The following is a 12,557-nucleotide window of genomic DNA, read 5'->3' as shown; positions in this document are numbered from 1 at the left end:
TGTTAATAATTACATACTTATCTGATATCCAACACCTCTCCTCCTCAATTAGAGACAAGATGAGACTACAGATAAATACCAAATTATGATTGTGTTATCTCCTGAACAACTCTGTGTAAGTTTGAAATACTGTAAATTGAAAATGTATTCAATATACCTAAAGTACTGTAAGTGTATTTTAAGGACACATATTGTTCTGATTTCTAAGAATAGATAGCCTCAATATAGTTCACATTACTATTTCCATTGTACACTAAAAGTAATTTGTTGAAATTAATTGCAAAAAGATAGTCTTAAAATATTGGCTCAATGAGTTTTTCCCTAATAAAACAGCTTCTATCTCACTACAAGATATCTTTACTTGGTCCTGAATATCCTATTGGTTCAAAAGATTTCAGTCTTCTGTGGCATCCCAAAAGTTACATTCCTTTTGATATTTCTTATATTATCTAATCACTTCATTGATCTCCAATGTTCTGAAAAAAAAAAAACTTGAGGTAATGATAGATTCCTATCCATTCCTACCCATTCTTGCTCAAATCCCTAGCTGTGTCATATCTGTATAACCACTGAAATGTTTCTGAAGGATTTTTCTTTTATCTTTCATCAATATCAATTTTCAGTACTTTCTTCTATCATTCCTATGTTTTGCATTATTTCATTTTCACTTAACACTAAAATTATTCATCCAACAAACAGATAAGTTAGCTCCCTCAGTAACTATTATCATTTTAATTACAGTAAGAGGACAAGGATATAAAAGTGAATCTGATAGATACAACACAGTAGAGATATCAACCTTCATGTAAGTAATAAACTAAGATGAGTCTCATGACAGGCAGTGGGGGAGGTGAGAAATGGCAATAAATCAGGACAGAGTAAAGAATCAGAATTAGTGGGCTGGGGATTTAGCTCACTGGCATAAGCGCCTGCCTTGCAAACAGGCAGTCCTGAGTTCGATCCCTGATACCGATAAAAACGAAAAAGACAAAAAAAAAAAAAAAAAAAAAGAATCAGAATTAGCATCTGTTGCATGAATCTTCTCTGAAAAAGAAGTAGCTAAGAGTGAATGTATTGAACATTGACAGGATTGAAAGAAGGGCACATAAAATTATGTTTAGGAAGAAGAAAGTCAAGAGACCACATCGAGGAAGAGATGGGGCCAGGTCATGCAGGGTCTTTCTAGTCCTGTCTGTAAGGTGTTTTGTTGTTTTGTTTTGTTTGGCTTGGAAGAGCACTGGGAAGCCATAAAGGGTGGTTGGCAGAACAGAGTCCTAATGAGAGCTGTGATTCAGAAGCACTTCTTTTGCTGATACATTGAAAATGATTCCAAAAGAAGCAAGCTGAAAGGGTAACAGGAGGCTAATTGGAAATATAGCAAGAAGTGATGACGTTCTTGACTAACGTGGTAGTAAGGATGCGAGGAAATGGGCAAATCTGAAAAAGTTCAGGAGGTGATTCATAGATTTTAGCATCAGTCTGAATGAATGCTGGCAGGTTCTGTGAAAACACTCATCCATGCTTCTGACTTCAATTATACAGGGGCATAACACTTATCTTTATTGAAGTAAAAATTGTAAATGATAAATAATTATATGTTGGGTAAAATAATGAATTGTTAAGTGATGAAAAGGGGGTGTGGAAAAGATTTACAGAAACAAGAATGTTGCTTTTTGATGTGTTAAACCTGAAGTGCGTATAAAACTTTTAGCGACTGTTCGAGTACACAAACTTAAATAAATGTGAATATCAGAAAGGTGGCCACTACCGACTTCATGTCTTCCTCTGCCACTTCAAGTCACTTGTGACTCACAAGTTTATTTGTGAAACATTTGCCTGAATTCTAATCTTTTACTTCCCTTCCTAGTCTAAGCTAGCATATCACCTATAATAATTCGTTCCTGAACCCAGAATTCCTACTTTATTTGTACAAATAATGACTTGTCTATAAAATGATAAAATATAGTTTATAATACTAGTTGATAGTTCCTCTATTGTACAATTACATTATCTGTATGTGGTTGTCAATTTAACCATATTGGGAGTAACTTGAGGGCAGTAAACATATTTTGTTTTTATATTCAGGCTTAGGACCACATCTAAACCACTGTAGACCTACCTTTCTAAGTTGAATATATCCATTCATGCATTGAATGCCCACTGTATTCCTAACAATGTCCTGCATACTATATACAAGATAGACTGTGGTCATGCTCTAATGAAGCCCAGATTCTAGTAAGTGGGCCTGGGAAGCACATTTGAGAGAGAAAAATTTCATAAAGTAGAAAAATCTATGATGAGAAATAAGCAAAAATTTGAAAATTTCTTTGAGACCTTATTGGAAACAGAAAAAATCTGATTGACAAGAAAAGAGTCATTTAATTATCAGGAGAAAAGCATTCTGAGGACCAGCTGGTACAAAGGCCCTGAAAGTGAACTGGTTTGTATGTTGAGGAAAGATCCAGAGAATGAGAGTGCCTCTTAGATTGTGAGTTATTCCAGTCCTTTGTTTTTAAAGCACACATCAGATAGGCTCAACTCAGATTATTCTAATTCTCTTGGATTCAGTGCTTGAGGTAAATAATTAATAAGATATTTTTCCCTATGGAAGTGCCCAAGTATCAGAAGTATATATTTAATTGAGACATTTACACATACAATACGGTCATCCAATAGAAGTAAAAATGGAAATCAACAAATGAATGTTATGAGGAAACACATAGGCTGTACATGTAGTCATAGAAAGCTGAATTTCAAAAGCAACTGAAGGTACCCTGTAAGATTGATTCAAAGGATAAAAAATAGTCTTGGATCTATGAGGATAAATTTACTTTAAGTAAATCCTTATCTTTTTTTAGTGCATATGAGTTTAAGTTTTTATTGACCAATTTTATTTTGCTTATTTGTTTCCAGCATAACTTGTCTTAGGGCCAAATAGTTTACTAGAGAATAATCACGACAACTATACTTTCTGCTGTGTTTTTATGCAAACCTCAACTCTCCATGCTAAAATGTCCCCAGAATATAGAATAAATCTTTTCATAGTTTAAAAAGAGGCTTTCCATATATTGCTCTTCAAAGTACTAGCAGTCATATTTCTAGGTTTCTAACATTGCATTTTGCCAGGAAGTATATATTCAAACTTTCATGAGTTATTCATGTAACTAAGCATACCTACTAGAGTACTTCTGCTTCTGTTGTTCGATGAAATTGGAAACTAAACTTCTTTTAGGGGGAAAACAAGCCTATGGATGCAGAAAAACAATTTTGCTTTTCAAGTAAAACACACATGAGCAACAGTTTTCTTTATGCTTTACCATAGCTTCAAAAGGCACCACTGCTTTCAGGACGTACAAGGAAACCTTTTTCTCTAAAAGGCCACAAAGTAAATATTTCAGAATTTGTGTGCTATATACTATTGCAACTACCCAGTTCTGCTTTTAAGGTACTCACAGGCAATCAAGGCGTGTAGCTGTAGTTCAATAAAACCTTATTAAAAATCAAACAGTGGGCTACATTGGACTTAAGGGCTATAATTTGTAGAGCCCTGACTTAAATCTAAGAAAGTTTTGTGAGGAGTCCTTCGTTTGGGGACACCTATTATGATGATTGTAACACAAAAATGATGTATCCTTTCTTTTGCTTTATCACTTTTTGGGTTATGAGACATGAGAGTTAGAAGTATAGTTAATTATGAAGTCCAGTAAGTACAATTACAGTAGCTAGCAGCACAATTAGAATCATGTTGGCCAGTCTTACATTTTTTTTCTGGCAACCTCATTTTCACAGAAAAAAATGCCCGGGTTTGCAAAGCCTTATTTCTGGTAGGGAATGTCTAGTGATGTGTAAATCCGTTTGGCTTATGACTCTGACTATACTTGTCACTCATTTTCTAATTTGTGTAAAGAACTCTTATATAAACCTAGAGATTATTACTTATTTCTCCTGTTCACTTTTTATTTAACAATAGACGGTGAACTTATTTAGTTTTATACCATCCTCTTTTGTTTCTTTTCACCTAGAAAGTGTGAATGCTGTGCAGTCCTATTGCATGTGCATTGCCTTATTCACATGTAGTATGCTACGCTGCTTATGAAAAGCAGTACAAAGTTGTCTGGCAACAGGTTGAAAGAATGTTAGCCAAAGAACAAAAATGTCTTTAGACTTTCATTAAAATCTTAATTTCCTGTCACATTCTTGGAAATAGTTGGAATTGTATGTACAAGAAAAAGCATTCTTACAATTAAAATGCTTTATTGATTAGTGCAGTGCATATAATGATTTTTCAAAAAACATCAAAATTGTATAAAAAAGACTATTTGCTCAATCACTGTTGCTTTATTCAAAATGATTTTGTGATATTTCAGTAAAATTCAATTCTATTTCAAACATAAATATGACAGGATTTCCCTGGGATGCTATTGTGTTTATGAAGAGTGTCTTTCTCCAGCATCTCTTTGTCATATCAACAGGTCAGAAGAATAGTGTACCTTAAATTGCTACCTGGTTGTTACTATCAGGAGCCTCATCTTGAAAAGCAAAACTGGGTAAAAATTAAGAAAAATATTCTTGGACAGATAATATCCTTAAAGCAAAATTACATACTCTAAAAATTATTTACCCAAATAAATCTGATATGTGGAAAGTACTCTATTCAAAGTATCTTGTGATCTTTCTTTTTATTCACAGCTTTGCAATTATCATGCAAAGGTTTCAAATTTTATCTCATTTCTCAATGAAAATTAATTAAAATATTTATTTCTATTCAGTTTCATAAATTGTTGTGAGTGGCTTCTACTACGAGCAAGGTTGTGAGAAACTGGACCCGTGATTAGAAAACTAAATGACATATGGTCTCCGGCCTTATTGGGCTCACGTGGGAGGGAGGCATACAGACTGCTACAAAACTATAATTATAAGTGATAAATTGAAGTAAAATATGAGAAAAGATGAAGAGCATGGCATGAGAACACAGGTGACATGTAATTGTAGCTGTGGGCCTTGAGAAAAACCTTACAGGGCTAGAAGTATTTACTTAGATTTGAATAAAAGTAAGACTAACAAGCTAAAGAAAGGAGAGGAAGGATATTCAAATAATTAAGATGCTATGGCATTTTCAGAAGTCAATATGTTGAAAAATGTGCTGTTATGTTCCTCTATCTAAATTAATTTTTTATATACCATATTAATGGTAAATATTTAAAAACAAATGCCTTTCAAAATTTGAATCATGTCTGTTGTATGTCCTGGGATCTATTCTCATGTTCTTTTTATCTCATAGCAATAGGAGCAATGCTCTAAGAAATTGAAAGAATAAGGTATCCTGGCTTATAAAAAAATCATTAAATTTAGAATGAACATTCGAGTAAACTTATTTTTTGTTCCATTTCTGAAACCACAAAATTCTGTGAGATGAGTAATCAGTCATATGCATGGTAACTTCATAAATGAATGCTCAAATCACTGGCAATGTATTTGAGTTTCATTTTTGCTGTTTTACTCATCCATCTGTATTTTTATATGAGTTATGAAATGTGGGATTTATTAAATTTGTCCTCTATTTTTTAAAAAAGTGGTTTTATTACATGAAGAAGGATTCAATTTTCTTTCTTTTATTAGCCATCTTAATTTTGGTAAACAAACATTGATGAGGTAAATATAATTCATTGCAAAGTGTACATTTCACACTGATGAGGCAAATGCTATAATTAAAAAAATATATAGCATCAAATATATGAATGATAAAATTAATTTTAAATATGATAAATCTTATAAATATTGATTCATATACACATATTTTAAGGAAAATTACATGCTAAATTGTTTATATATGAAAATTATCAATATATAGTGACTGGTGAATTGAGTATCTTCACATATTTGCTTTCTCCCTCATAATTTAAATGAAATTGAGAATTGCTTTCTGATAGTGGGAACAAAGTATACAGAATTATTAATGGAATTTTCATGAATCTCACTGCTACATTAGTTCAACAAATTATGAATAAGTATATGACTAAATTATACTTTTAAATCATGCCATTGGTCTGATATGAGGACACAGCAAATTTAAAAATCAGCAATAAAAGCTTAAAAAGAGGAAAATCTAAGTACAAAATAAGGGTTATGGTGTATTTATGCTGAGAAGATGTTAATGCTAAGGAAAATAATGGCATGGTTATCTTGTGAGGTGAGAAAAAAACTACCATTGTATATGTCTTCTTAGTAATATTTTGCACTTGTGATATTTTCCTTTATCAGTTAACTTAATTTTATTTACTTAATGTATATGGTATTACAATGTATAAATTATTTGAAAAGCCCTATAATGGTTAATAAAAAGAAATATGTTACAGCTAATATCTAATGTATAATATAAAGTACTCATTAATTTGGGGAAAAGCAGATCAGTACATTATATTTCTTTCTATGTTAATGTACTGATTCATCTATTTAACCATCAAGACTTCCTTATTTCTAAATATCATTGTTACAGACAGATATTACCATGGGATTTTATCCCAATGTCACTTCAAATGTTGACAGGTGTAAATATGGTTTGCAGGAATACATCAGTTACAATTTAGTCTCGCAGATAGTATTGTGTAATTTAGTGATTTTTAACCAAGTGACTCTGACCCCCCCCAGTGGACAATTGGCTATGTCTAGAGACATTTTTTGCTGTCACAATTACAGATGTATTACTGAAATGTATTGATTAGAGGTGGAGGTGTCAGCAAACAATCTATAAGGCACAGAGAAGCCTGCCCCAGTAATGATTGTGCTCAATGTAACAATAGTGCTTAGGCTGAAAAACTCTGGTCTGATAGAAAGAATTGAACATGAGGAACTTGTTAGAAATCGTTGAGATAATTGAGAAGTTGAACAAGGAATAGTGAAGCAGCTTAGAGATTAGCAAACATGGAAAGAAGCCACTGTTACTTCCAAGGTTTTAGAAACAAAGAAAGGAAATACTATGAGGAGTAAAGAGACATATCAACTGTGCTATAGCTGCATCCAGGATGGATCCTGCTCCTTGGGATTTGTAATTGAGGCTTCAGAGTCTTTCTAGTGAATACTAGAACCATAGCATATATGCAGGGATGTGCAGTCCTTGATAGAAGAAGCACCTAAAGCCGAGGGAAATAGAATTCATTTCGTTACCTTATTCCTCCCACCTTCTATTCTCCCATTAGATACTTTTTTGCTATGCACAGTAATAAGTCAGTTGGTAAGAGATTTGGGGATATGGACATTGCAGGAAACACGGGAGAAATTAATCTGAGAACCAGCATGGAATTTTCCACCACAAAGGCAGGAGACATGAAAATTTCTAATCTTATTACTTGGTAATTAATGGTGCTCTCACACGCTTATTTTTTTTTCTCTTTAATAGGAAAATACGTCAAATAACAGATGTGGTACAGTTAGAACATATATATCAAAGAGTATAGCCCATTATCAATTCTCAGCTGGAGCCTGGAAAAAAAAAGACAAGGTAATTTCTAAAGCAGAGATTGTGGGACAAATTATTAGGAAGAAAACAACTGCTATCACACATACCGAAATTAAATACTTCAGCCAATAATTTTCTTTTCAAAACTGAGAAGATAATTTTTTAAAAAAATTGAGAAGAGAGTCTGATTACCTTTCCCTTTATTTCCATTATCTTGAAGTGAAAAATATAATGTGACCTGCTTAGAAAAAAAGAGTGGAAATAAAACAAAACAATGGAGAAAACAAATGTCTTAACATACTTACTTCAGTTAAAATTGAAAATGATACCCATCTATTCCCACATAGAAATTAGGTAACTCAAGAGATGGAAATTTTACTTCCATGGCAACTCTAAAGAAGGGGCATATGGCAGGAGATTGTGGACAGATGGACACATAGAGAGGCCACATTTATTGTTATTGTTAAAACTTTTACTTCCAGCATCACCAAAACCAGCTACAGCATTCCATTATCAGATTGTATTTTCTTGTGTAATTAGCCTCCCTTCAAATAAATGCATGAAGATGCCTTGCTATGAATTTACACTTGTCAGTAATTATTTTAAGAAACTATTGTAGATGTTTGACTGAACCAAAGTGACCAAAGCCAGCTTGGTTAGAGCAATATATATATATATATATATATAATAAACTTTAACTATATTTAAATCATTATTCATGCGAGTTCCCCCATTCAATTTCCAATATCTTGCAGTTACCAGTGGTGAGAGTAAGAAGGGTTCAGTGAAAATAATCACAGCAAACAGTTTTAAAAATGAAGTGTGCTTATTCTGTTACTAGCCGGTCAACATCCTTTTGTTTTCTTTTAAACAATGGTTGATACTTAAAGGAAATTACCTAGGAAATTCCTGTTTCATTAATGTATGCTCCATACTTATTAAGTGATGTAAGATAATTTTGAATGAATAAAGACTTTACTAAAGAAACTCAATTGACCTGATAATCCTCATAAAATCTGTGTTCTTGGCGTGTTAAAGAATCAAGTTAAAAATGGTGTGCATTAGGAGATGAATTTGTAAAAATTCTTTTTTTGCTGTGGTTCTCAGAAGAAGCTGTTTGTTGGGACACAACAAGAATGCTTTATTCTTTGGGATCCAAAAGTCAAATCTACAGTACAAACTATGTATGGTGGTGAGAAATAAGTTTGCATAGATCAATTTACTGCTCACATTTAGGCAATAATTTCTAAACAAGGCTCTAAGATCATTAACTACCATGGGACCCATGGTTATCCTCTGTTTTGACAAATCCATGTCACCTTCAAGGACATGACTGTACTTTTCTGCTTTAATAGAGGAAGATTTTGAAATTCTTAGTACCATGGTCAGTTATCCACTTATCCATTAATGTCAAGTAGATTTAAGGTTGAAATCTACTTTCTTCTCCATATATGAATGTGTAGAAAGTAACAGCTGTGGGTTATAAACCAAGAAGAGATGAACCAATCGGCTTAAAGCAGATGTGAATTACACTAGTGGTTTATGTAAGTTGACAGATAGATACAGTAAATGAACAGCAACAACAAAAAATAGAGTGAATAAAAAATATAAGATTGAGAAATTTGGTAAAGATTGAAACTTATATTATTGGGCTTATGTAAGCCTAAATATTTTGTAAATTATTTACTATGCCTCAAATTTTTTGTAAATTATTTACTATACCTAGGTAAGTGGCACTGGCATATTCATTCATGAAGAAAGCATGAAGACTTAATAGATCAAGGAGGCAATAAAGAGGATAGGGACCAATTATTTGCACTAGCCATCAATGGCAAGAAAATAATCAGCTGGGCCCAGCAGGAAAAATTAAAGTTAAATATTAAACAGTTTCTCATATATCCCAAGTGTTTTATTAAAGTCACTTTCATACATTTGTTTGGAGAGGAAGAAGCTAAGAGGATTAAATTGTAAGTTTGAAAGCAATTTATCCATATGTTGTAGCCATGAGGTAGGATTCAAAAAGTAGGATCATTGCCCATTACACCAGAAATCAAATTTATATCTATAGGCCTAACACTGGGGAGAGCTTTCATTTGGTATTAGAAGTCTAGTTTCAGGACCTAGAATCAGATAAGATGTCTTCCCCAGGTACAGATTAATGGAATGAGAGCTCCAAGAGAAAGAGGCTTCATTGGGGCAAGCCAAGCAATCATGTCAATGAACAACTTTCCTAAGGCATCATATAGATTATAATTGGGCCAACAATATCTTCAGAAATGGGTTGGGCACCTGATTGCAAGTAAAACCTTATATACTGAAGTAAAGGATACCACATTGGAAGGCAGACCTAGCTTGTATAAATGAAATTTTCCTTTTAAAAGAAAATGTCCAATTGATAGAATGGGTTTTTATTAACTATTAACCCCAACATTCCAAGCAAACAAAAGAGATGCAAGGTGAATGGTATTTATTTTTAATGTTCCCTACAGCTCTTTTCACTGAAAAATAAGATATAAGAAGAAAGATCTTTTAGTAAACCTGTGAGTAGATTGAAAAGAGAAAGAGAAGTGGGTAAAAAAGACATTTTAGAAGGATAGTTCTTGGACATTAAGACCTTCTTGCCTATCCTTAAATTAATCCCTCTGAAATATGTGAATCAATGTACATACCAAATACTCATTCAGTAGACATACTAAGCACTAGTATATCAGGGACTATGTTGGATTATTGGGTTCTTAAGATGTGTAAAATAGCATTTGTAATGCAAAGTACAAGTCAGATAATATTGTATGTAATGTTGTGGATCTTTGGCTCTGTTCTGAATGTTTATTCCTTTTAATCATCCTAACAGTAATAGAAGTACATCTCGGGGATTACCCTCAAGTTGCAGTTGCAGAAGCTAAGTTTATAAACCACTAAAAACTAGACCAAGATCACAAATGTAGTAAGATCAGAGCAAAAGTGTGATTTGAAAGTGCACAGACTTCAAATCCCACACTTCTATCTATACATGGTATTGTCCTTCTAGTATAAAAGTATTTTAAAGGCCCTTCAATCTAAGTACCTACCCTCCTACTCACAGCATGCAGAATTGCTCCATCATTATGTATGTTGTGCTTCAGCTCATTTATAAATGAAGTATTAGTTTGTTGATCAAACTAGAAAATCTAGCCACATGGAATTCCTCTGCTTAGTCATGGGCTTGATTCCAGGAATAGGGTATGACTGAATGCACAGGCAAGGGTGAAATGAACCTAACCAGAAAGGTTGGAAAGAATCTAGCAGATGATTAAACAACTGTCTTTCAAATGTGCAGAACATTGCCCATTTGTAATCTGGGGACTTCCTGTATTGATGCTTCCCAGGGAAGTTACTTGTTTTTATATGTATGTGCTATGCTCTGTCCATAATGCAGTTTTACATGGTAACACTGAAGTACATTGTGGAAGGTAAGACAGCTACTAATAATGTGGATTTTTTGTCGTTTTCTTGCTCCTGCATGGTGGAAACAGTAGGAACAATTTTTCTTTTTCTTTCCCAACTTTTTGACTAGTGTCAAGGAATGCGAGTTATTTTGTCAGATGAAGCATATCTTTTTAAAGAAATCTTTCATGACTCTACTTTTTTCCTGCTAGCATTCCCTATTCACTCATTTATTCATTCATTAGGTAGGCATTGTGTGTATATTGTGTGCCAGGTCCTAATTTATAGACAGGGCTAACAGTAGAAAATTAACAGTTTCTCTAAGTTCATTTGGGGGCTGAGGCCATGACTTCATGGAAGAGTACTTGCCTAGTATGCACAAGGCCCTGGGATTGCTACCTAGCATTGCAAAAAAAAAAAAAAAAAAAAAAAAAAAAAAAGATGGGAAGCTCCTGTACCAATGTAAAGTTAGAAAAAGTATTAAAGAAATGAATAAATACATACTACCTCAAATAAATATGTTAAGAAGTAAACTGTCCAGGGGTACAGAAGACAAAGAAAAAGTGATAGGGAATTCATTCTTTTTTATATGGCAGTCCAGGAAAACTTCTGTGAGGTGAAATTTAAATGGAATTTTCATGGAATTGAGGGAATTTGGCATTAACATATCTGAGGGAAAAGCACTCCAGGTAGGAAAAACAGCAAATACGAAGTCTCAAGGGATAGCATGTATGTAGAGTGTTTTCAAAACTTTCTTGTGCAAAATTAGACTCATAGGAAATGGCAAGAAGTTCAGAAGTCAGGAGGTATACAACTCATCTGGCATTCTCTAACTTCTGTACCCCACCAAATGATATGCAATATCAAAACCATAAAATTGATACTGGTACAATGCATAGGCCTTATTTAGAATTCACTAGTTTTCTTTTCATTTGTTCATTTGTGTATGTAGTTCTTTTTATTTGTAAACCATGTGTAAACACATCTAACCACTATGAGATATAGAATGATTCCAATATCACAAAGAAACTGTATCAATATACTCCTTTGTGATTATTACTCATCCTCTTTCCCCAAACCCCTAGTTCCTAACAACACTAATCTCTTCTCCATTTCTATAATTATGTCTTTTCAAGGAATTTGAATAAACAGGCTCATCACTTGGGAAATGAAGCGAGATGAATTGACTCAGATCACTCTAGTTGCTGAATGGAGAACTGACAGTTTAGTAGTAAATGAGGAGGCAGGGAACCTCTGTGATAATTCAGTCGAGAAACAGCAGTAATTCTAAACCCGGATGGTTTCAGAGGAGGCAAAGAGATGTTGGTGAATTCTAAAAACTTTTTGGAGGTAGCATTACTAGTTTTGTTGATAAGTGGAGTATGAAAGAAAAATAGAAATCCATGATAACTTTAAGGTAGATAGAGCAGAGATCGGTGGAAGGATCAAGTATAAGACCTCCCCAGTGGTTAGATGGTTAAGGGAAAGGAATGGAAGTGAGACTTTGGTTTTGGACATAGCTTAGGTTTGAAAACTTGTTAGAAATTCCAGTAAAGTCATAAAGAGCCCAGATGAGTGGAAGTCTGGAAGTCAGGGAAAAAGAATGGGTTAATTAGAGAACCATCTGTGTGGAAATACTATTCAAAGTCATGTACCTGTGGAGTACTAGTGAAAATGA

At 33.5% G+C, this 12,557-nt stretch overlaps 1 protein-coding gene across 17 annotated transcripts in view; it reads left to right on the top strand.

The window, feature by feature from the left end:
- The window catches only part of Dmd (dystrophin), a 2,110,831-nt gene that overhangs the window by 1,106,028 nt on the left and 992,246 nt on the right, over positions 1-12,557 (top strand). For 14 of the 17 annotated variants that reach the window (XM_063242792.1, XM_063242803.1, XM_063242804.1 and 11 more), the window contains one exon: positions 7,397-7,498. The exons of the other annotated variants lie outside the window; for them this stretch is intronic. In XM_063242792.1, coding sequence (XP_063098862.1) covers positions 7,397-7,498 — 102 coding nt within the window. The remainder of the gene's footprint in view (positions 1-7,396; positions 7,499-12,557) is intronic. 17 annotated transcript variants of the gene reach the window in all.

This window comes from Cavia porcellus, unplaced genomic scaffold (genome assembly GCF_034190915.1).
Source record: "Cavia porcellus strain 051 isolate PalLab524CR breed Dunkin Hartley unplaced genomic scaffold, mCavPor4.1 scaffold_33, whole genome shotgun sequence".
In the NCBI taxonomy this organism is placed as follows: Eukaryota; Metazoa; Chordata; class Mammalia; order Rodentia; family Caviidae; genus Cavia; species Cavia porcellus.
This window is presented reverse-complemented; position numbering and strand designations above follow the sequence as displayed.